We start from the raw sequence: 25,998 nt of genomic DNA on the forward strand, positions 1-25,998 counted from the left end.
CACCCGCTCTGATGTTTCTTTCCTTCCCCGATCCTCCACCCATTACCTCGCTGAGCCCCAGGCCTTGAGACTCTGTGGCCTAGCCGTAAATCTGGCCAAAGCTGAGAACACCAAACAAAGGAGCAACTGTGGGAACTGACAGCTCAAGGTCTCTGGCATTGGTTCTGCCCTTGGAGGGGCTGGCAGGGCTGGTCTTGTCTCAGGGCACCTCATACATCTCAAGATGACAGCGGGCAGTGCTTCCTCCAAAAGCACCTGCCTGAAGGTGGCTCAGCAGGACTGCTGCCCCATGGAGGCAGTGAGCACTGGGGAGATGGGGCCTTCTCCAAGAAGGAAACATGGCAGAGAGGAAAACTCTGGGCCCCAGATTTGGCAACACTTGGCATCAAATATTATCTTTAAAATCTCTATAATTCCCTCCCCAAAAGGAACAGAAATGGAAAAAGAAATGAGAAAGGGAGAAGAAGGGAGGGAGGGAAGGTAAGAGACGGGACGGGAAGAAGATAGAGAGGGAAAGAGGAAAGGGGGAAGGAAGGCAGGAAGGGAGGGAGGAAGGAAAGAAGGAAGGAAGGAAGCTGGCTTATGATTCTAGTCTGGGGTAGAAAGTGTAGCTATGAAATGGCTACTCCAAACAGATACGAATCTGAGGCTCAATCCCAAGCTCATTTTTTTTAATTGAAGTATAATCAGTTTACAACGCTGTGTCAGTTTCTGGTGTACAGCACAGTGCTTCAGTCAGACATGGATATGCACATATTCATTTCAAATCTCGAGCTCCCAGTTTATCCCTCCCCACCCCGCTGCCCCTTGGTGACCGTGAGTTTGTTTTCTATGTCTGTGAGTCTGTTTCTGTTTTATATATAAGTTCATTGTCTTCTTTTTTTTTTTTTTTTTTAAGATTCTATATATGAGTGATATCACCAGGCTTATTTTTAAATCCCAGTTTCAGGGAATAGGACTGTCGGGTGGGAGCCAGCCCTAAAAGCCTTCCACAGAAAGCGTGTGGTTAAGTGTGTAGGTGTCGCTTTCCTCCTCCTCCAAAAGCAGCTTGTCGATGGTCAGGGAACTGATGGCCCTCCTGGGGTCTTCCATGTCCTGAAGGACCGGCTCCGGAAGAGAGATGGGGAGCTGGACAAACTGGGGCCCAGGCAGGGCTGGGGCTGGAGGCTGGTACTGCAGGGTGGAGGCGGGCAGCGTGGACAGGGGCTGAGGCCACGGGAAGTAGGTGAGGGGGGCCTGGTGCTCTGGGCCCTCCAGCTGGGGCCCCACTGCAGGCGTGGCAGCACTTCTGGCCTGCGACGGGGGAGACACAGGAAGGTTAGCAGCCCCAGAGTGCCCACTGCCCACCCTTTTCTGCTGTCTCACTCCAGAGGGCTCCCCCTCCCCCTGCTCAAAGTCTCCCCACCAGGGAGAAGCCACACAAACTCCTGTCACCCACTAGCTATAAGTCCCTGCTCATGCACTTCCCCATCTGAGGTCCCTGTTTTCTCATCTGTAAAAGAGATTACACAGAGCACTGACATCATATAGGGCTGAGCAAATTAGAGAGGCTTTTCTCTGTTTTATTGAATATAAAATTTGCACCCTGATTTCAGAGATATTAAAATGTGTGTTGTGGGGAGGATGTCAATCTTAAAATCTGTGAAAATACAACACATTAAACAACAGGCCTGTCACACAGCATAGCAGCTGCATCACAAGGTGGCCACTACCGTGCCCAGACACAGGCTGGCCTGGCCATTCTCCCCAGTTCTCTGCAAGCAGTACCTCTCACCTGCACAGCAACCACCCTACAAGTCCCAGGAGAGCCTGTGAGAGAGCCAGGGCCTGGATTCTTACTATCTTCCACCGCTGAGGAAGCAAGTGGAAGAGGAAGTCTCTGCATGGGATGATGTGTGAGAGGCCAAAACTTCTCCCTCCCCGCCTGCCTCCCCATCATATCTCTGCCAGTTGCCAATGTGTCTTGAGAGCAAACTGAGTCATTTTGGGAAGAGCTTATTTCAACTTCTTGGGACCTCGTTGCAATGCAGATTCTGGGACGGGAGGTCTGGTCGGGCCTGGATTCTGCATGTCTAATCGAATCCCAGGTGATGCCAACGTGGCTGGTCCAGGGACCACAGTTTGAGTAGCAAGACCTTAGGGTATTTTTCTATAGAATGATAGAGCCAGAAAGGGTCTCAAAGGATTTCCATTCTCCCAACAAAGCCTTATTATTTCAAAAATCCAATTGGAAATCCAACATTTTTGAGTCATCAACCTGTGCAGGTCAACTGTAGCTTCAGGTTTCTCGGCTCAGGGATAGAATTACATCAACTGGTCATAACAGGCCTTCTCTGCTGCTGAGCGGGAGTGCCGATGGGTAGCCCTAACCAGCTTTGATGAGTTAATTTACAAAAGGGCAAAACAAACTAATCGCTTCTTAATAGATAGAGTTTGTTTGCTACACGGAAACTTTCACAACAAGAGGTGGGACTGAAGCAAGGATAAATAATGACAGGAATTGCTGGTCGTGAAGTGGTGGGGAGCCACTGTGTCCTCCTCTCCCCAACCCCACCCCAGGACCCTGATCGGAAGTAAGAGGCCTGAGAGAGGTGCTGAATTAACCCCTTCTTCTCCACCACCATTCAGGCCCCACACATGGTCTGCTGAGCAGCCAGATGGGCGTGGAATGGGAGGGCTCCTGCAGGCCAGGCTGGGACGATGCTGGAGAAGCAGGTGCATCAGGCTGACGCGGGACCTTGGGGAGAGGACTTGGGGAAGCAAGCCAACTCCATCGTCAAGTGTGGGCTCTGCTCACGGGGCCCCACTCCGCCTCCCACAGCCCCCCTCGGACTGGAGCTGGATACAGCTGTAACTGCAGCCTCCTCTCCTCTGAACACCTGGGGGATTCCCATTCCTCTGGCCAAACAGGCACCACGCAGGAAAAACTATTTCTCTTCCTTCCTCCATTCCCTCAGGGAGCAGGCCATTCCTTTCCTATCCGGCACTCGAAGGCAGCCCTTGGCTAATGTTGCTCGCCTACTTTGAGCCGATCATAATAACAAGCATTTATCGAGTGCTTTCTGGGACTCACGCTAAAGCCCAGGGACTGTTCTAAGCCCTCTGCGTGCATCATGCTGTTGATCCTGATCTCAGCCCTCTTGTGAGTATTCCCATTTTGCAGATGAGAATATTGAGACTCACAGAACTAAGTCACTCAGCTCAGGGTCACATAGCTTGCAAGTGAAGGGGCAGAGATTTGAACCCAGGCCATCTGACACTCAAAACATGACCCTGGAGGTGACTCTATCAAAAGTAGTTTTCTGAAAATTTGTGTCTCCTGTTGCTCAGCCTAGAAATTTTCTGGTAAATCCCAGTGTTAAGTGGAAAAATCACCCCCTAAATCATCTGAGTAGGAAGGAGACACTGGCTCTGGCAAGAGACCCCACGTAGAGATCTCACTTGCCCCCCCATTCCACTCAATAAAAAGAGACTCATGACTGAGACTCAGTGCTTACAGGGCAGTGGGGGAGACTTAGGGCAGAGAGGCAGGAGGACGTGCCAACCCCGAGGAGCACAAGCATGACAAAGGAGGCTACACGCCTTTTCCGTGGAAGATATTTTAAGTTATTGGAAATGAAAGCAGACCTCCCTGAAGGACAAGGTGGGCTTAGATGACCTGACTATCCTGGAAATCAACAGCAAGGAAGGTTAGGGGTCAGGAGGTCAGCTCAAGTTCTAAAGGGTGCCTTTGTGTGACATACCGTGACGTTGGTGATGAGCGGCTGGGAGGCATAGGTCAGCACCGAGGAGGGCCCCACAACCGTGTAGCTGGGGCACACGGGCTGCACATACATGTCAGCCGAGTAGGGGCAGCTGACAGCTTCATGGGACACATACTCGGTGTAGGGCGTCCATGGGGCCAGGGGCTGGAGGGTGGCCGGGGCGGGCTGGGAGAGCCAGCCGGCACACAGGGCCCCCTCCTCTGTCACCGTGGAAGCAGACATGTCCATGTCAAGGCAGGAAGGACCTGTGGGAAGAAGGAAATGACAGAGCTGCAGGTGCCACCCAGATGAGGGGCCTGGAGGAGGCCAGGGCTGGGGGGAGCTCTTACCTACTGTGGTGTAGGTGGCCAGGGGCTGATGGGGCAGCACCACCTGGAGGGGAGAAGTAAAGACCGGAATCAGGGTTCAGCTTTCTCCAGCTAGCCCTCTGCAGGAGGCCCACCCAGAAGGCCCCAGGGCAGGAGAGGACGGGGTTGAGGGGAAGCTCCCTTGTTAGAACCAAACACCTGCCCCATGTCCCAACCAACACCACCTACACCTTCGAGGGGCTGGTGTTTCCGTTTAGCAAGAAGGCAGTGCACTTAGAGAACTGGCAGCATCCTCTTCCCAGGGGAGCCCTCAATATGTGCCAGGAGGTGTGAGACACTTGTTCACTCGGGCCCTGGCAATAGCTGTGTCCAGTGGGCCAAGCTGGCCGGCCCATCATCCTTGTCTTGCTTCAATGGACCCCGACTTCTACCTTGGGTCCATCTCCAGCAGCCACGTCATGACAACGTGTGGCCTTCGTGCTGAGTATCCCATGGAGCAAGGATGTACCCTCCCACCTGACCCTTTTGCCCAAACACACACACACACGCACACACACACTCCAGCCACAGCGGCCCCCTCACCGCGGTCGGTGCCACCGGCGTCCCGCTGCTGGCATGGCCACGTTTCCGCCGCAGCAGCTCCTTCACCGGCTCCTTCACGCGCACCCCCTGGTATGGCCGGGGTGGGGCCGGGGCTTGCTCTGGAGCTGTGGCTGTGAAGACAGTGTCACTGGTACCCCGCTCCCTTCTCACCAGCCCCCGCCCAGGATGTCCGCTCTCCTCCAGCGTCTGCCTGCTCCCCTAAGTTGTGCCTGAACACACAGGACCACAGGAGACTTCCCAGGGTTCTTCTCCAGCATTGTCACTCCCCCTGCCCAAAACCTTCTATGGCTCCCCTCCACCCAGACGATTAAGGCCCAGGCACCTTAATCAAGAACTGAAAGTCCTCCCGAGTGTGGTCTCATTTCCCACCTCTTTGTACACTAACCACTGCCTAAAGCCTGACTCCGGCCAGAAGGTCTATCCAGCCTCCTCTACGTCTGTTTGTGTGTCTCACCTCCTCATCTCTACTTGCGCCTTCCCGTGGTCAGGATTCCTTCTCACTGTTCTCACCTTCTTGGCTCTTCTGCCCCAAGACTCCTGCAACCCTCTTAGCCAACCACAGCAGCCCACAGAATTTGCTTCATCCTCCGCCCCTTCAGCACTTCCAAACCAGTTAGCATTCATCCCAGGGGGCGGTAGTGGTCAGCAGGAGAGCAGGGACTCTGAGTCAGAACCAACAGGCTTCAAAACCTGCCCCTGCCACATTCTGGCTGTGTGATGCTGGGTAAGTTACTAAACTTCTCTGTGCTCCTTAAGGTGCAATTTCTTATTGAAGAGGTGTTGTAAGGAGTCCCTGACATAGCAAACGGGAAACCTGATATATGCTTAGTATAAAATCAGTAGCCATTCAATCAGTTTGTAATCTGCTATGTGATAAGTAGTAACCCTTTCAGATGTAAATTTCTTATACCATGAACTAGATTATCAACTTCTCATGGCAAATATTGGACATTATTTCTCTATATCTTCCCAAGTGGCATGTCTATAAGCTTAGTAAGGCATTGGTTGACTAATTGGTTGGATGATTATTCAAAATGTGCTTCCATTCATCCCCAATTCATCTCTCCTGGACCCTTAGAATGGGCTGCAGTGAGTGGTCCCCAGGTTCTCCTTGGCTCCCAGGATGTTGGACAAATACCCAATTGTGATCCATGTGCCCTGGGCCCAGAGTGTCCAGCCTTGGTGCTGAGAGAAGGTGCTCTCTGCCTTTTGTCGTCACTGCCGAGAAACCAAAGCAGCACAGGCTGGAACACAGGGCTCTCCCGGCCAGGAGAGCAAACCCAAAGCAGCGACCGCTGGACAGTGCCAACCTGCCCACCCAGACAGCCCACAGCCTGGGGCCTCGAGTCTGGGGAGCCCCGGTCAGCCAAGAGAGGCGCGTAGCACCGGGCCTTACGTCTCACACGGGGAGTCCGTTATCGCCCACTGATAAGGGCCCAGGGACCCGGGCTCTGTAACAAAAGCCCGGAAGCCTGGGTATCTATTAAACCCGGATCCGCAGAGCTGCCCTCCCTGAACTTTGCTCAGTAAATACCAGCTGATAAGACCCCAAGCCTGCCTAGCTCCAGCCCTCCATGCCCAGCCTGCCCCCAAAGCTCGAGCAGAGAGGGAGGGGGCAGAGGGCATCCCAGGAACAGAGGACACAGAGCCTGAGAACCTCAGACTCAAGTTCATCCACAGGGGCTTCCTAACCTGGCCAGGTAGCACAAGCCACCAGGGAGTGATGCCACATGCAGATGCCCGGGCCCTGCTCCTGGAGAGTCTGATTTGGGGGTCTGATATGTGCCCCTGCTTCTGTATTTATAAAAATCCCTCAGGTGATGCCGAAGCTCTGCTGATTCATCCCTGATCCCATACAAGAATCTCCCTCTAACATCCTAAGAGGAGACTAATTCTCCTCTTTCGAACGTCCTCCATTATAACAGGGGATCTCTACTGGTATTTATTCATTCTTTCAAATATCCCTGGGCACTAGGAATACAGCATGAGAAAGATGTGGCCCCAGCCCACATGCCTCTTGGAGTCTAGTGGAACAGACAAGCAATGAAACAGTCATAATTGGTGACATTCAGGCTGAAGCAGGAGTGTGTGGCAGAGACAGTCAGCCTGGCACCTGCGCCCTGAGACCCCCTGTGCACCATCACCATTGTTTAAGCAGCAGTGATAAAGGATTTAAGGACCAAAGATATTTGTATTCAAATCTGGGCTGCCAGTTTCTAGTGAAAAGGTCTCTGATGATTTATTTTACATCCCTGGGCCTCAGTCACCTCATCAGGAAAATGGGGATAACAATTCTCGTCTCACAAGGTGCTTGGGAAGATTAACTGAAATCACACATGGGAAGCTCCCAAAGATTCCCCTTCCCCTTCCTCCACTCCCTCCCACATTCCTCTGGAAAGCTGTAATGTCCTAAAGCTCTCCTCCTCCTGGACCTGCCTCATGGTGAAAAGCCCCATTTTTCTTGGCATTACCTTCTAATGAAACTCACCGTTCATAATCCATTTACAGCTTCCTCATCTATAAAATGAGGATCATCATGGTAGGTACTTGGGAAGGTAATTTGAGAATTACATGTAAATGCTTAGAATGGAGCGGCACCGAGGAGGCACTGAACAAGTGGGAGCTAAGAAAATTATCATTCGTAGTAGCAGTCATAGCTCTTTCCAGCATCTGAAGACAGACACCAGGTCCTTGGAGAGTCTGAATGAACATCCCATTCCTTTCACTATTTCTTAATGACATGTTTTGAATTTCTCTAACCTTCCTTCTGGCTGCCTCACTCCTGCACAAGTTCCATTTGCCACCTCCCCTTACGATGGGTGATGCCCAGCGGTGACCACAGACCCCCGATGTGGCCTGACGTGACAGAGAAAGGGCGCCTGGCCTCCAACACTCAACCTATGCTTGTCCCCAGTTGGGTTTCCAGCTATTTTTAGGCATAAAGTGCAGCCTGAGGCATCGTGCACTCAGGAGAAACTCGGGGGACAGGGCTACTTGGGGGTCCAAGCAGTGTGTCACACTCTTCAGCTGGGGGACAAGAAAGGCTCAATTGTACATGCACACATCACAGGCCAGATCAAAGACAGTTGCACGGCTAACCACCCCCCTCTGATTTGCATGTACACTTCTGGGGAAGGGCCCAGAGGACGCCGGATCCCACTCCCTCCCAGGAAGTGGACACATGGATCACCTGGCTGCCCAGGGGCCGGCTGGGCGCTTCCAGCATCTTGTCAAGCGAGAGCTTCCTGCCTCCTGTTGTTTTTGAATCAATGAACAAAGAGGCCTTGGGGAGGTGCTGTGAGCTGAGGTCATCACCCTCCGAGGTCTGGACTTGGAACTCACAGTGTCAACAGCTGTGCACTAGAACAGCCACCATATGGCGAGCAGTCTCTGAGTCCCCACCTCTTCCTATTGCAGTCACAAAACCCCCGCAGCTCCCAAGGATCTCCTGTCTGCCCACCACGAGTCCACGACCAGCTGCCGAGGAATCCTGTGAGGCAAGAGCGAGGGTCCTCCTGATGGTGTCTTTGCAGAGGGCCCACGAAAAATCAGAATCTGAAGCTTCAGGACAATTCCCACCGGAGCCCAACGGCCAAGTGCATTTGCAAAGTGAAAACTTGCAGTGGGTGCCTTTCACACCCACCTTTGTGAAGCAGCAATAAACATTATCGAACTCCACAGTAAACACTGGACTCCCTACCTCCGGGAGCATGAGAAATGAGCCCACACGTATAAATGTAAAAGAGGAAAAGAGGTTGGTCTGAAGTCAGGATTGCTTCGCCTTGGGTCTTCTAGAACCCTGAATACAACTGAACTTAAATATTTAAAAGAAAATTTCAGGATGATTAAAATAATTTCTTAAGATAATAATAATCAGTAAAAAAAGAGGTAAGAAAAATAAAAGAGGAGATCAAAAGAATAATACACAATCACAGAAGATGAAAGTTCAATTTCCCAAAGTAGAGTTGACCAGAGATTTTAATAGCCCCCTGATCAAATTGCAGCTCCAGGAAGACGCTCGCAAAGCCTAAAGCTTTCTCACCATTTATCTTGTGGTTTGAGGCCCTTTAAGTCTCCTGTGGGCATCCAAGTGTCCGTCACGGAGAAAAATCTTTCCACCTAAACACAGACCTCTTGACGCTCGTTGGCAATCTCCTTTTTTAGGCTGAGAAGTTCAGCCGAACTGTCTTTCCACCACAACAAGTCAGTCAGCGATGTTGTTTGGGAAAAAAGAAACAAAACTCATTTACAGAAAACCTATGATCTTGGCCCCAGTGAGGGCTTCCCTTTTCCAAAATGAGCAACGAAAAAAATCTGAAGGTATAAAAAGTCAGCAGAGGCTATTTCAGTTCCCCCTGCCACACACACGGACATGCTCTGCATCACAAAAATAAGTGTCCTGCAGCTGCTGTTCCACTGGAGAGCACAGACCATGACAGACGCAAGCCAAACGGTCACCTGAGACAGCGCTCTGGCTGTGTGTGGGCACTGCGCTTGCTTGGCACCGAGCTTGGGAAAGCATAGGAGTCCACTGATTTAAATAAACGTGGCCCTTGGTTCCTTGATGAAGGTATAATCAACATGACCGAAGAAATATGCAAAACTGTCATCACTTGTTTATTTAATGACTCCATGCAAACCATGTTCACACCATCGGGAGAAAGCAACCCAGCTAAGGCTTAGGAGGTAGGTCTTAGTGGATCCAACACCCAGGCATCTCCCTGGGGCAGCCTCGAGAGAGCCCTCTTCAGGTAGGCATTACCTAGAACGGCCCCCAAGACAGTCTTGCAAGAAAACTCCTCTCCCACTTGGTGTCCTGTTAGAGGTTTCCCATGAGCCACCAGGGCCAGGCAGTCATTTGGACACGAGTTGCGGCTGCTGCCCTAAGGGCTGGGCTCTAAGGTAGACTCCAGGGTGAACCTACATCTCCATCATCAGGGAACCAGGAAGAGGAGCCCATCCCACGCATCTTAACGATCTAGCTCCTGAAAGTGATTTCCATTTCCAACGACGGGATGAACCTTGAGGCTGCAGCCGCACAAGGTCCTTTTGAAAGATCAAGCTTTCCTGGCCTGGAAGGACACGTAACACATTATCAATAGCTCCAAATAACCACAGTAAATGTGCTTCTCTTTTGCTGCTGAATGCTCAGTGTTATTTAAAAAATAAATTAAAAAGACCCACTAAGGATAAATACAAGTAATTTTCTCTTTGCTCATAGCAAAACTAAACAAATCATTGAACAATAGGAATTCAAGCCTAGGGTTAACAAACTTGTCCTAGCTCCTAACAAAGTCACAGAAGTTGCTAACGCTTTTCACTGTAACATAAAGAAGCTTGTTTGTGTTCTTGACCTAAAATAGTTAAGGACTCCCAGGAAGTTAGCACGGCTCAGCTAAAGGATTATTCACATCCTTCACTGAAACTCTACTGCAAGAGTTCTTTTTATGAAGGTCTGAGTCAAACTTTTTCAATGTGTTCTTTGCATTCATGGACAATGGCTGATTTTTTTCCAAACAGGAAGAAAGAACTTGGGTTTTGGCCAAAGATTGGACTTGACACGCTACAGAAAGGCTTTCCCACCCAATTTACACTAAATTGGCGTTTACTTTTTTTTTTTAACATAGGTCAACAAAAAGATCCCATATGCATGTAAATGTGGATTTTCTGTTTGCTAATGTGTGAGCTGAGAGACCTTGCAGCCAGGAAATATCAACCTGTCACTCACATGTTCTAGCAATCTGCAGAACACTCAGGGCGGGCAGAGGAGAAAAAAAATCAAAGGACAATGAAAAGATGGTTTTAAAGGTGTACAGAAGATATGGGAAAGTGGAGCCTCCACTGAACAGGGATTTGGTGTTGCTTGTAAGGCTGCCCAACAGGATTAAGTCTTGATGTCTTCCTGTGAAGACTGGGGTGCCTCTGGCAGGAGACCTCAGAGATGCCAGCCCCATGACTGTGGTCTGGTCCATTCACTCACAGCCCACTCTCATCCATAAGCGCCTGCCTGAGGTGTCCCACCCTGCAGCTCAGGGTTACCTGGGGTGTCCTCAAAGTTCTGGGTGTCACACCCGATGGCCTTGGGTAGAGTCGCCCACCAGGCGTCCTGATTCCCTCCTCACAGGCACTGCCCCCAGCCAGAGCTCTCAGCACCACGCATGCATCCGCCTCCCGCCAGACCTCCCACAGAACAAGCAGGGTGAGGGAGGCTCTTGGATTCCGCTCCCTACTCCCAGAGACGGTGTCAGTGCAGGGCCTCTTCTTTGGGGAGACTCAGGTATGTTGAATGAATAGCTGCTGAAGGTCTGTGTGTTTCCCAGTCACGATCATAACTCCCAGGAACTCAGAAACAACCACGCGCTCACCTTTGCAAGATGCCGTGTGGCGCACAGAGACTTTGACACACCTGATTTCATGTGAGGCCTCACCACAACTTCTGAAATAGGCAGAAGAGGTCTTTCTCTCACCCTTCTTTTCACTGATGAAGAAAGTGATGCTCAGAGGTGTTAAGTGACTTGCCCAAGGGCCATGCTTGTACACAGCGGTGCTGTCAACTAAACTGATTGCAAAGGCATTTACTTCCGCCTCACATCCTGCCTCCTCCCTGCGCAGGCAAATCCCGCTTATTTCTCTGGGTGACACTGGAGGCCAATCTTCAAAGGGTCCCCTGCTCAGTTCTGACCCTCCTTCCTCCAGGCTGGGGGTCTGGCTTGCCCCACCCCAACCCAGTCTCCCTCGATTGCCAATTCCCGCAAGAAATGACGCCTCCCAGCCGAGAAGGGAGGGAGACGTCCATGAGAAGCTTACCAGCAGTCTGCTCACATGAGGGGTGACGAGAACTGAGAGACCCAAACAATTCCCCGCAAAGTTTTATTTTTGGTATTTTCGACTGAAATGACAGCGGAGAGGTCCACCTGAGAAACCAGCTGCATCTGCCCGCCTTTTACAGAAACTGGGGTCACTAGAGCAGAAAGGGGTCCCGTCTCAGACATCATGTCCCAGGGTGGGAACAAGAGGAGGAGACCCCCGGCAGAGCATTCATTGAACAAGTCCTTGCTGAGCAGAGGAAACCACATCTCCGCCATCACGGAGCTTACAGTCTAGTCTAGGAGGACGTAGACTTAATCGAATAATGGCACAAGCAAACCTGGAGTTACAAACTGTTACGGAGCTGGATCTGCCTCAGAGTGGAAGCATCCTGGCTTGTTTGGCTGGTTCTCACCCTCGCTTGATTCAATGGGACTTGAATGAGCAGCAAGTCAGGGGCCCCTGTCTAAGAAGCTGGTTAAAGAGGAGGGTGCAGGAGGCATGACTGTTCTGCCTCCAGTGCAGGGAGACTGCTCTGCAGTCAGGCTCAGCCCATACCTTGAATGTAAGCCTTGCCCAACATATAACAAATTGGACCCAGATGTTTGAGATCCTTGCCCAGCCTAGAGACCCTGCATGGACCCCAAAGATATTTCACTTCTCCCGTCTTGGCCAATCAGCCCACTAGAGGAAGAGCAGTCCAAAGAATTTAGATTCCAGGATGGAAATCCGCTGACTTTAGACGTTCTAGACTGAGTCTCAAGTCTAACTTTCTGAGATTCATACTTGCAGGGGCTTCTGAGTCAGGCTACAGCTGCTCTCAATGAAGTCAGAGACCATCTCCTTCTAATGGTGGACGCATTTCAGCTGGGAAGGGAAGAAGCATTTAACGCAACCTTGAAATGCTTGGCATTGAACGTGGTATATGATGTTGTTTGGGACTCAGACAGAACTAGTCTGGAAAACCTACTACACAGTTTATCACCATGTGACCCCTGGCAAATCCTTTGACTTGTGTGTGACTCCATTTCTCCATTTGTTAAATGAGCATCATAATCTCCACCTCAAGGGATTATCGTGATGATTGTATGAAATTAACACAAACACCTAGTATGTAATAGGTTTTCAAGAAATGGCTGTTTCTCCTTTAATCTCAGCCCAAATCTGTGACCCCTCACTCATCAGAGAAGTAGCCCTGGTACCGTGACCCTGACTTGCCCTGATCCTGCAGGGTCCTGACACTGAGACTGTCTGTCCCTGACAAACCCAGAGCCTTGTACTTGCAGCAAAGCCCATCTCAGCCTGCCTTCACTGTATTCCCGGAAGCCATCCCTCAGGCCCTTGGAGCTGATGTCCCCAAGCAGCAGAAAGGACATGCTTAGGAGACAGGGAGGCCAATGATGCTGCAGAGAGACTGGCCAAAGGCCTCATTTGCAAACAGAACCAGCCTGGACAGGAGATATCACAATTCTTGCCTTGCCCTCTTGTGAAGATTTCATGAACTGAGCAGAAGGACTTCTTTCTTCCAAAGCCACCAGAGGATGAGGTTTGCGGTAGACTGGAGATTTTTAAGGACTCTAAGTACCTTGGAGATTTTCTGAGTGGCAGACAGAGTAAGATGGTGTGCCTTGTCCTGACCTCAGATGTGGCCTCTAAAGGAAACTGTATGTATTTCCACAAGGACAGGGGTGCAGCCACTTCAAAGCTAGGAGCACATATCACGTATGGGATGGAAACATGGCAGTGCACAAAGGGAGGGCTCTTTAGTGATCAGAGAGGGGAGTTTTACCACCTGATAGAGGAAGACAGACTTCTCGCTGACATATTGGGCATTGCCTCAGCTTTACTGAGAGCAGTAGGGGTCAAAATGGGAGAAGAAAGGACTTAACACTCAGAGCACAAGAACATATCGGGAGTGAACTGACCGAAGGTGCCCACCCAAATTCTACAGCAGGGCAGCACCAGAGTGAGGAGACGGAGCAGAGGAGATAGACCATCTTCCCTCACTAGATTAAGACCCACAGCCTCAACCTAGAGTTGCCATTCTGATCTAGAACAGGAAAAACCGATGCAGCTGGAGGGGAGGACATTCAATTGTTTCTTCCTTGATTTAAGCAATATCTCATTTGGGATTTTCCAGACCAAAGAGATTCTTATTAAAGAAAGAAACTTTCCCTGATACCTTCAGGTAGGGACCACTTCCTTGGAGGAAGGATTCTTCAGACCCAGCGTCAGTTATATATTTAGGGTCAGACCCCACTGCCCAAGCCTCAAGACTCGTGGTGGTCTGGGGTACAGCCTACGGGAGTGAAGGTAGCCTTAATACTCGATTCATGATGTGAGATATAACTGTCAGTCAAACTAAGCCTTTTTGTTGAGTCTCTGGTTTACTAACCAATGGTCTCATGATGGGGGTGGGAGGAATCCCCTGTGAAGGACGCCAAAGAAGTTCTTAGACTAGCAAGCCTGGGAAATCTTTGAGGATTAGATCCCCTTCCTTATTCACAAGATACCGACATAGACTGAAAACATGACTTCCACAGCTTCAAAGCTCATGGAGACCAAGACAACCTGGGTCACCATGACTGACTTCTCTCCAAGCCTGAGGTCCTTACCCCCAGAAGAGTTTAAACCAAGGACCTGTGACCAGCTATCAGGATTCTTGCTGAAGGAATAGAGGATTGGTCCAGGTCAGGGTTGTCAGGCTCTGATCTAAAGAATAGAGTGAAGATGCCTATAAAGGGAATTTTTTGCCAATAAAGGGAAGGAAGCAGGGGAATCTGGGGGCAAATAAGCAATCAGAGGTCCAAGATCCTCCCCAAATGGCTCCCTTTTGATTTTTGTATCACAGTTCCACAGTAGATTTGGTTTGAATAGAGGGGTTTGTGACAAAAAAGTTGTAAACACCAGCCTAGATATCCTTGGATTTTCTTCCCATCACTAATACCTTATGTCCTAAGATGCCTCTTCATTCCCCAGAATCTAAGCAAGAAGTCTGATTACCGTGCATTCTTCAGGCTGCGCACCCAAAACTATGTGTGCTCCTCCCTGAGCCCATTTTCCCATCCCTTCTGCTGAAGATAATTTATTTCATTGATTGACTTCCCTAGCTGGAAATAATCCCATCATTGGGTGGACACAGGCTTGCATGAGACAGTGAGTGAGTGGTTGGTTTTCCTTCTACACCTTTCTTTCCTAAGTTGCTTTCGTCCGGCATTAAAACTTGCTTCTGTTTTCAACTTTCTTACCTCCCTTTTTCCTTTCTTTTCTATCTCCCCAGCATTTTTCAGTCTTGGAAATTTGCCGCAAGTTTGGTCCTCTTTTCCTCTTCCAATTAAATGTATGATTCTTTCTAGAGGATTCAAAAGTAATTCAGCATTTCTTAAGTGTGGTCAAATCCTTTTCGGTCCCAACACCTGGTCTGAGAATGACTCTGGTTTATCATTCTTTGGCTACCTGCTCTTCCCAGAAAGTGATACTAACGAAACCATTACTAAGAAAAGGAGGCAGCACATTGCTGTTTCAGTTTTCAGTATCACTTGTGCTATTTCTTGCTTACTTCAAACTAGATTATAACATCCAACCTTGCGAATTTCAAAAAAACAAACACAAGTTTGCCTGTCAGGACAAGCCTGCCGCCATCCCACCTTCTGAGGTTGGCTGGAAACTGTGGCCCGAGTTCCAGATTTGGTCACAGAATGGCCAGCTTCACCGTCAGCGTCAGCCCTGATCACTCACCCAGCCCCACCGTGAGTGACAAGACAAAATGTGCATCCTGCTATTTCACAAGAAATGCAGAACTCAGAGGGCATACAAATTACAACCTAGAATTAGTTGCATCAACTTTGCCCTCAGAGGTGGTGTGAGAGAGAACAGGAAAATAATAATAGTAACTAATAGTTATTGAGTGTTGACTTAATGCCAAGCCCAGTAGGAAACACTTACCACAACCCTGTGAAGGACCACATTCCCACTGTGCTTATAAGGAAACAGCAGCAGGGGGCTTGCCAGCATCATACAGACCAGTGAGGCATAAACCTAGGATTCAAACCCACATCTGCCTGCCCCAGAGGCTAAGCTTTAAACCACTCAAGGGAAAGAAAGAGCAGAGATGTCACTTTCTAATTCAAAATAATCCCCATACTTTGCTTGCCAGACTTCATCTACATACACACACAGGCGCGCGCGCAGACAGACAGACAGACACACACACACACACACATATAAAGGAATAGCCTGACTCTTCTAAAATCTCAACAGTTCAGAATGAAGGACCCGCCAAGGAGGCAAAAGCCTTGGCTCCCACCACAGGCTGACACCCGGGGCTCTCCAGAAAACAGATGGGCTCTGTTATCTCAGGCAGTTCGAGGTCCCTCCCTCCGCCTTTGAACCCTCCATTGCAGCTAAAGTATGAAGTGCAGGAGGTAAAAGAGCAACTTCATTTCCTTCAATAAGGAAAAGCTGAGACACACGCCTCAAAAATGAGTTTTCACAGTGTGAACAGACAGCTGCCCACTGGTGCACTGCATTATGTCCTCTGTGATTTACCTAATGCGCCAGAGCATCTTCCTTGGCCCTGTGCGTGAGCCGGGCACCGAGCTGAGCAAGATGACACTCAGGGTGCATTACTAATTTCATCTTTAAGCTTCAGTTTTCTCAGCTGGGAAACTGAGCTTAAAACAGAACCTGCTGCCATGTGCAGCAACATGGCTGGACCTAGAGATGGTCATATTGAGTGAAGTAAGTCAGACAGAGACAAATATCATAGGATGTCCCTTATATGTGCAATCTAAAAAAAGATACAAATTCTGTTTACAAACCAAAAACAGACTCACAGACATAGAAAACAAACTATGGTTACCAACGGGGAAAGGGCAGAGAGGGATAAATTAGGGGTTGGGGGTTCACAGACACACATTACTACATATAAAATAAATCAGTAACAAGGACTCACTGTATAGCACAGGGAACTATATTCAATTTCTTATAATAACATATAGTAGAAAAGAATCGAAAAAGAAAATAAATATATGTATGTATATGTACCACTGAATTGCTTTGCTGTACACCTGAAACTAACATCGTAAATCAACTACATTTCAATAAAAAAATTAAAAAAAAAAAAATACCAGAACCTACCTCCTGGAGTTTGTATGAGGATTAAATGAGATAATACATTCAAAGTGTGACAAAGACTGGCGGTTGCCACACCCAACACCTGCCCTCTCCTTCCTTACTGTCAACTCCTACATTTGAGGGGAGGGGGGAGCAATGCACCCAGCTAAATAGTGTCATAGAATGACACTATTCTCCCTTAAAGTTAGGAGTGGCCATTAGACATCAGCAGAAGTTGTGTGTTGGTGTGGAGGGGCAATGATAGAGAAGCATGATGTTTTTGCCTTTCCATTTTCTTCTTCCTTGTCTGAAATGCAGATGTGATGGCTGGAGCCACAGCAGCATTTATGAAGCAACTTTGAGGACAGGGTCACATGCCAAGGACTGTACATCAGAAAGACAGAAGGAGCCTGAGACATTGTTGGAACTGTGGAGCCTCCATACAGCCCTGCAGATAACTATGGACTTCTTTTGTGTGAGAGAAAGTATACCGCTGTCTTATTTAAATCCAGGTTTCTTCTGATCTCTTCAGTAACAACCAAATGTCATCCAGACTGATCCAACAGAGCACTTAGTATACTGCATGGCTCCAGATAAGCTCTCAACACCCCATAGCTGATTTGTGTCCCTCTGAAAAAGATTGAACATGCTCGGCTCATAGGAGTGTAAAGGCCAAAAATACATCAGAAGCCATCAATGTCAGCTTCCTGTCAGTAGTTCTCAGCTTGACTGCACAATAGAATCACCAGGGATGCATTTGAAAATACGTATTTATTTTTTATAAGCGCTCGTGAAGACTCCGCGATTGGAGCTGGAAAAGGATTTCAGTCAAGTTCAGTCTCCTTGCCCTCAGCCAGCAAAAGAGAAGTCCCATTTTAAAGGCAAAGCACTTGAGACGCAGAGTGATTAGATGACTTGCCTAAGGCCCCACAACTTAATTACCCAGAGATCGGAAAGTAGAACCCATGCCTCCTGCCTGCAAGAATAACGCTTTGTCATAGCATCACATGACCAAGACAAGAGGGTTTCAGAAGAGGCCTCTTCAGCCTAGGCAAGCCCACTCTTAACAAACTGTTATTCTACAAAAACAAGAAAACTACAACATTGCTAAGTATTTCGTGAAGCTGAAAATTCTGTTAATGATCATAATCAGTTACCCAATTGGTTTGATTGGCTCAAAGTGAAAAATTGGTGGACATCGTCATTTAGTGGGAAATAAATTACTTTAGGAAGAAGTCAGAGGAGAAAAAAAAAAAAGTAACCCTAAGATCTTTACTTTGTAATGGGAAAATTTGAAAGCAAAAATGTACAAGACTTTTAAGTGAATTAAATGTCCAGATATTTAGCAAAGAAGTCTGGACAACTTTGGTTCTTTTTTGTTCCTCACTACAGGTTTGCAGCTTTGAATCAGAAGAGAGCTTTTGGGGGAGGGTATAGCTCAGTGGTAGAGTGTATGCCTATGGTGCATGAGGTCATGGGTTCAATCCCCAGCCCCTGCATTAAAATAATAATAATAATAATAAAGAAGAAGAAGAGAGCTTTCAAAACCTCTGACTCAGGAACTTTTGGGGTAAAGAGGGGGACAGGTTGGCTTTTTCCCTTAGTTAATATAGGGAGAAGAAAGTAAAGGGTCCACCTTGAAAACCATCGGCTTTTTTACTGATTAATCAGGATGCTTAGCAGATGGGTCATTTATTTCACCTCCTCCTGTGCATGTGAATTCATGAATGTCTTCTGGATCCTGCCATCCTTATCAACAAGAACCACTGAACCAATAAATACACTTAGTAAGAAGTAAAGGTGTTTATTAGTCTTACTAGTAAGCAAAGGCTGTAACACAGAATAGAAATATTAGAAGCAGTCCACAGACCTACATTACTTCTTGTTATAAGTTCACCCGAATTTTTGCAGGAGAGAGAGTTCCAACACTTGTATGTATATTACAGATGTTTCTTATCTTAACTTCACTTTTAACTGCCCTCAAAAAGTTGCCTATTTACTGGAATCTTGACGTAAGTGTAGAGTTCTAAGTTGGTGAGAATTTTGAGACCCTAGTTTATCTACTTGGTGAAACCCTGCTCTGTTCACGTAGTCTGAAAGCAAACATTCATGCCATAATAATTTGATAATAAGCATTGCCTGTTCTTAAGATGCCTCCCTGAGCACCACAGCAAAGAAACACCAAGGTCAAGCCCATGGGACATAAAGACAAGCAGTCAGTTCAAAGAAAATCAGTCAAGCCTGCCTTCTGTTACTGGGTAGATCTTTCCCTAACACAAGGAACAACCATAAAAAGCAGTTGTTCAATTCATTCATTTGCTAACAAGTGGTGTTGAGTTTAGGATACCCAGTTCCATTGCTTTTAAGGAAGAGGCCAAGCAAACCAAATTTCCACGTTGTGTAAACCATGTAACCAACGAACTGCAAGTTTTATCTCCCCTTGGCATCGGCGCTGTACAAATCTGATACCAAGTAACTTAGGAAAAAGAACACCTAAAGTATTACCCCAATCATTTTAGACCAGACGTGGGCAAATCTGGTCTGTAAAAGGCTGTGCAGTCCATATTTTAGGCTTTGCAGGGCAAATGGCCTCCGTGGCACCCGCTCAACCCTGCCATTGCCACAGACGCAGCCCCAGACAGTAGGTAAATGAGTAGACATAGCTGCGTTCCAATCCATTCTTATTTACGAAAACAGGTGATGGGACTGGTTTTGCACCCAGGCCAGAGTTGGCAGGCCCCTGATTTAGACCCTTGGGAAACTGTATATAAAGTCCCATCAATATTTTCAGGTGCCCGTTGAACTATTCTAATCAAAGTGTGGGGAAAGCTGAGAAGAAATTTGGTATAACCCTAATCACTCAAGATGGGCCCACAGGAGGTGTCAGGGCAGGAGGTGAGGGTGCTCTCTTACCATCATCGTTACTTCTCAGGAGGCTTGATGACACTTTTCCTATTCTCCACTTTAGTTCTGACAAAAACTTGTAAGGCAGGCATCAGAACCCCTATTTTCCAGATTTTCAAGAAGGTGAGAAGGTTAAATAATTAAGTTCAGAACCAATTTTCAAACCCAGACCTGTCTCACTCCGTTGCACCTGCTACTTCCACGGAACCTTTTCTAGTTGACCTGAAGCAGTGCTTCTTGCTGAGATGGATGTGATTTTGTCACACCCACTGGAGACCTGCCTGCGGACCAAGTGAAGAGCCTGCGAATGGGGAGGTCAGGAAGCGGGATCTGCAGGGAGAGTGACTTCTTTATCCAGATGGCCACTCAAACAAATCTCAGATTCATGGTTGTGACTTGAAGATTTCCACCTCCACCTGCCAGCAGTTCTGAGCTAGTTTGAACCAAAGCCCATGCTCACGGTTACTCCACAAACAGGGGTCATGGGCCTGGTAGGGAGGAGGCACCATCTACAAAGTGAATGTTTTCTTAACCCTTTCCAGAACCCCAGAGTACAGTCATTTCAGCTCATGCCTCGAGGGTGTTTTCTGAAAAAAGAAAGTGTCTTTTCAGCACTCTTGGTGTCTGATTTCAAATTCTGCCCTTCCATCAGGTGATTCTAAGTGGGCTGACAACACTGCCCTGTTTTTACCGGTTTTCCCACAGGGTTTAGTCACCCAGGTGCCCTCAGTGCCCTAGACAAAGTCCTCACTTGGGGTAAGGGGATGGGTCCAGTGCCCAGGGCCCTTCCTAATTTCCTTTAACGTGCCAAAGGGCAACTAAAGAGAATTTTGATTATGTGCATCTGAACACCTCAGTTATTCCACTGACAAATTTACAATGTGGTCTCCCCAAGGATGGAGTTTTGTTTCACCTGACTGACCTCCAGGGAATAAGCAGGAAACATGCCTCTAGCATCCCCTTAAAACAAAACAAAACAAAACAAAAAACCAAAAAAAAACTGTTAATCTCTCAGGAGGCATTAGAGGAGGAAAAATGCCATGTGCAACCAGGAGGAGGAAATATGGCAGCTCATGAACACAGGGAAGCAATCCAGATCTCAGACGCTGAGGCAAAACCAGAGCAGTCAACATCATTTCAGTGGCATCTCAGCTTCCTTAAGGGGAGCCTTGGGAAATAAGTATCATTTTTTCACCCCATTTTACATATGAGAACCCTGGGGATCAAAAACAAGAAGAAAGGGGCTTGCTCTGAGTAGGTAGGAACCAAGATAGAATCCTTCCAAGGGCTCACATAAAACCCATCACCTGAGCTCTGAGTGTCAAAACATATAGTCACTCAGCAGAGACATTCATGCCCGTCTGCCAGCATTAATGCCCCCACAGGGCCGGCCACCTTTGGTCCCAAAGGTGAGGTTCTTGTTCTACCCTCCTTCAGGGAGCAGTGGCCACCCACCCATCCTAGAATATGTCTAGTTATCTTGCAAGGATTCCATTCCTCTCAAACCCAAATTAGAATTCATTTTTTTAATTAAAAAATAACTGCATCTGGTCAACATCAAAACAATCATGAGACTTCACAGTTTAAGTTTTGAGATCGTCCCTTCTCATTATACATTAACCCGCTCAATTCCAGAGAATTTACACAAGAGATGAAGGAAACAATGAACTGCTGATAAAGAGGCCGTGAGTTCTGTTTTAATCAGTGAAGGTATAAATTCAGAACTTTAAGGGCTCCAATAGAATATCTTCTGCAAAATAAATAAACACTCCCTAATTTATCTTTTCCCGTAAATCCAGTTTCTCTCATATTCACTTTGCTTGAAGTAGGGTGTACCTGAATTCATTACAAGGCATTTTAAAGACCTAAGCACCTTTAAAAGGACAAAGCAATTTCTTGGTGCCACCTCCCTCTCGGGGAAGTACAGAACTGAGCCCCAGGAAGGCTCAACCCTCATGAGGCCATTGAATTGGCTTTGCTGTTCTGAGAAAGGAATGTTGTAGATAATATTCGTGCGATTTCAGTTATTAATAACACAAGTCTCTGTTCAGTCCCACATAATGGAAAATAAAGTTCATGGTTGTTCCATCCAACTCCAGGGATAAACATTAAGGTGAAAGATAGACCCCGCTGCCCCCTTGTGCCCCCTTGCGTGGGGACACAGAAGCCCTGCCACAGGGTGGGGAGATGTGTGGCAGGAGACAAGACAGCCCAGCGAGTGAGGACAGGCTCCCAGCTCGGCAAAGCCAAGCTTCCACGCTGTTCCGATGCAGTCCCACGAACGTCACACCGTAGGCAGAAAGCTCGGTAACTCAGAGAAAAACAGGCCCACGGAACTGAACCCAGGCTAAAGAGTAGCTGTTTATAAAAATAAAGCCATTCATGTAAAGAACTCCACGGCGTCCCCCGCCCAACCCCAAGCCCAGATCACACTTGGCTTTTGTTTTGTGAATCATAAGCTGCCCTTTTCACCACGGTGATTCATGCAGGCGGCGGGGACAGGATGCGCTGTCCCACCTTGGAACACTAGTTCGTTCCCCTCCAGCCTGGAAAATCAGCATCACCTCTGACAGGTTGGTTTCTCCACCAGGCTCCATCTCGCCCACCTCAGCCCTCCCCGCCACCCTGGCCGGGGACCCAGACCCTGCCCATCCCCACCAGTATCTCCCCAGCTACAGGCTGGCTGGTGAACCCCGGGCCCTGCCGAGCTGACACGGCCCTGACAGCCACGGCCGAACCACTTACGTTTTTGCCAGAGCATGGCCTGTGACAGGATGTTGCCTTTTCTCTTTGAAGCAGACAGTTTGGCTTCTTTAATGTGAGACCTGGGTGTGCTTGCCTCCAGTGTAGCCACTGTCTGCTCAGAGGCTGTTTCCTCAGCTTTTTAAAGGCGCGAGTTCCCGCTGCGGGGGCACAGCGTCATCACATCCTCCCACCCCGGGCACCGGTGCACTTCTTTTCCAGCAGGGCCGCCCGTCACCCCGTTGTGAGCACCCTCAGAGGCCCACCGGCTGCAGCCACTTCGCGCGCAGAGCCAGCCAGCTGCATCTGCACAACAACACGGCCCAGAAGGCCGCGGTCACTGGGACGTGAGCCCAGAGTGTGCGGGGCTGCGTGGGGTGTGCACAAGTGTGCGTGAGTGGGAACTCCGGGAGCATGTGTGTCGAGTCTTGGACCTCCCTGCACCTGGGATGGGTCCAAAGACCACCCCCCTGGAAAGCTCTGGGTTTTCTATGGTGCCCATTCGGGCCTCTCCATCACCAGGATGTCGGCCGGGCTCAGTCCGCCCTGGGCTCTGCTCAAGGGGAAATGCGGTTCCCAGGGGTCACTGGTTCTCAACACAGGAGGAAACACCTGTAGACTCTTCAAGCCTCACTAAACAATCTCCTCGGTCTTTTAATATTGCTTTTCTGTTTATTCCATTTTGAAACACGTTAGCCCCACCCCTTGACCCCCAGCCACCACCAAAATGGCAATTTTTCACCCTGCTTGAATAGGGGGAACAGTGGCTCTGATGGTCCATGTGCCCACGGAGAAGGAGGCCAACTCACTCAGGGAAGGAAGAAGAGGACCACCCTCCTCCACTGGAGCTGCTACCCAAGGAGAACTTGCAGGCACCGTGAGAACAGAGCCTTTCTCAGAGTGCCCACCGCCTGTCAGCCTGAAGCTTCTCCGTGGAAAAACAAGGGGGTCACAATCTGCTAGCATCCAGGGCGTTAGGCTGCAGACGCCTTCCCAGTCTGGTTGCCTTCTGCCACCATGAACCTGAAGCCCACATGCTCAGGACCTAAGGACCCCATCAGTTTGGGGTCAAGACCCCAAGCAGGTCTGGGGTCTTGCTGCTCTGCCCTCCACACTGCCTCAGAGCCATCTCACACAGCCTACAACAAATCATGCCATTCTCCAGCTTAGAAAGGCTTTACCTCCTCCCTTCAGCCACAGAGCTGGAAGCAGAGAAGGCCCCTAGCCATCTCATCTTTGTCTGCCTTTCCGGGCTCATCACCACGGTGCCCCACCCCTGCCACGGATCCCCAGAGCCCGCTAAGCACGACTCTGCACCGTGCAGCTCTTTGCCTTTGGCATAGCTGTCCCTTCTTGTTAGGTTCCTCTTCTCCAATTCCTCACAGGAAAATCACCTCCCTATTTTTCAAGATCCAGCTCAAATAGCCCCTTTGTGGTGAGAAATATTCTGCCCTTCCCCCAACCTCCTAGCTCAGAAAGTATTTGCCCCTCTTTCCCCAGCTTCTGCAGCATTTAGTCTGTTCATCACATGACGGTGAATTGTTGCATGACTCTGTAGTTTCCTCAAGAAGGTTTCATCTTTGTCTCCCTGGTGCCCAACACAGGACCCAGAGCTCACGCACCTGTCCCTCAATGAAAGTTCATTCAATGAAGTGATGAGTGTAATGAATGACTGTCTCTAATGGGTTGTTGGTTCTAGGGCAGGTCTTGAGAAGAGATGTTGTCCATGCAACAAGACTCCCTCAAAAAGCAGAGAAGTCTGTTTCCTGCCTGAGTTATGAGCCCTCAAGACAAAGCCTCTGGACTTTTTAGGACATGGGGGCTCCAGTCAGTGGCCTGGCAGGTAGCAGCATCCTTGGGCCTTGGGCCACACTGAGAAGTGTCCTCGGAAACAGGGACACATATGTCAGGCCTGGCTCAGTCGTAGGAGACAGGTTCCCATCAAGGCTCTGCCACTCACTGGCTGTGCCCCTGTAGCAAGTCACATAACTCTTCTGGGTCTCAGTTTCCTTGTTTATAAAATGAAGAAGCAGCTCTCCAACTGTCTCACAGGGTTCTCAGGAGGATGTGTGACCTCAATTGCCCTCTCTTGCATTGCTTTGGAGTTTGGGCATCTGTCTTACTTCTCCAAGTTCCATGAAATTGAGAACTTTTTCTCATCTTAGTCTCTCCCCACAGGCCTAGCATAATGATTTCCATAAAGTAATAATAAGATTAACTACTTATCGTGCACCAGGCTCCATGGGAAGCCTTAGCTACATTATCTAAACTAGTCACCATTTTGTTCAGAGACACAGACAAATGCTTAGGAAATTTAGTTTGCCCAGGATCATCAGGCTATTAGGTGATGGGCTCGGTCTAAGACACAAGTTCATCTGACAAGAGCTTTAAACCATTACATTAATATGTATTTGTTAATCGAAAGTCAAATGCAAGTTATGTTGATTAGTAGAAATATAGGATCATTCCTATTAAACCCTGGGGCAGATCAATAACATTTATATCCCTTAGGACAAATCTTTGTCCTCTGGAAAGAGGGGAGAAAGAGGACCAACCCAGAGGTGCTCTGAGAAGTCAAATCCTGTACAGCAGCAGAGAAGAAAATGCCAGCAGGCAAGTCCACCCTCACGGGCAGCTTTAAAGCCTGCCACCACTGACCACCTCAGAGCTCAGGAAGCAGATTCCAGCTCAATGCTTCCAGCAAAGATCCTGGAGAGCAATGACCACATATAGGTAGGCTTTTGGGATCCAAGACTTGATCAAAAAGGCAAATATTTGCTGGGAAGACATTTTCTGTGAGTCAGAATCAAAAGTCAAACTACATGGCATAGTTGGAAAGAGGACTAGATGTCCATGTTTATGCAATATCTCAAGAAGTGGAGGAAAAGAAAAGAATTCTGTTAATGCCATCCAGATGTCTCCAAATGCAGGTGGGCTCACATTTTTTTTTTTAATTTGATATACCAAAATCAAAATCCTAAAATAATTCAGTAAAGAACTCAGCTTGGCAAAAAAGAATCGCCGGAATTTATTTCTTCACTCAACAAAAATTTCTTTTTTTTTTCTTTCTTTTTTAAAAAATATTTTTAATAGACTTTTTTCTTTTAGAGCAGTTCCAGGTTCACAACAGAATGGAGCAGAAAATACACAGAGTTCACACATAGCCCTCCCCATCCACATCTATATACTCCCCTATCCTCAACATCCCTCATTCAGCGAAAATTTCTAAGTGCTCATTATGATCCATTGTCTATATTAGGTTATTTTTCCCTTTTCATTTGGGCTTTGATCATTCTCTTCATCCATGGCGCTGTATCATCATCAGGCCATGCAAGTTCCCTCTCTTATTTATTTATTTCTCCACTCATTCATTTGTAAATTAATTTATTCATTCATTCACATTCCTCCCCATCTTCCATGCCTGTTCTTTTTCCTGTTTCCCCTCACCTCCACCAGACTCCCACATTCCAATCAAAGCAACTATTTTCAGCTGGTTGATATCAAGCCTTTTACTTGTAGACATTTGTATCTGTTTTTACAAAGTGTATACTGTTTTGCACATTTGGCTTTTTAATTCTTGCAAGTGGTGTATTATAGAGCTCAAACTGTTTGTTACTTTTTAACTCAGGACTGTGTCATAGGGTCCATCCACAATGCTATATATACATTCCATCTGTCACTCTTAACGGCTTGAAAGTATTCAGTGGAATGCAACACTGCATTTAACTCAACTCTCTTAACCAGATTGTCTCCAA

The 25,998-nt window shown here is 48.1% G+C and overlaps 1 protein-coding gene and 1 non-coding gene across 2 annotated transcripts; one reads left to right on the plus strand and one right to left on the minus strand.

Moving 5' to 3' along the window:
* Positions 1 to 846: 846 nt before the first annotated feature.
* Positions 847 to 22,546, minus strand: POU2AF1 (POU class 2 homeobox associating factor 1). Its single transcript, XM_010985935.3, has 5 exons — positions 22,247 to 22,546; positions 4,655 to 4,785; positions 4,094 to 4,136; positions 3,744 to 4,009; positions 847 to 1,293 (listed from the first exon to the last, which is right to left on the minus strand). Exons 1-5 carry the CDS (start codon positions 22,260 to 22,262, stop codon positions 979 to 981), a joined length of 771 nt encoding a protein of 256 aa, XP_010984237.1. The 5' UTR covers positions 22,263 to 22,546; the 3' UTR covers positions 847 to 978.
* TRNAH-AUG (transfer RNA histidin (anticodon AUG)) lies at positions 18,023 to 18,096 on the plus strand. The gene has a single exon. It is a non-coding gene; the product is annotated as a tRNA-His (tRNA).
* Positions 22,547 to 25,998: the final 3,452 nt, after the last annotated feature.

Source organism: Camelus dromedarius, chromosome 34, assembly GCF_036321535.1.
Source record: "Camelus dromedarius isolate mCamDro1 chromosome 34, mCamDro1.pat, whole genome shotgun sequence".
Classification (NCBI taxonomy): Eukaryota; Metazoa; Chordata; class Mammalia; order Artiodactyla; family Camelidae; genus Camelus; species Camelus dromedarius.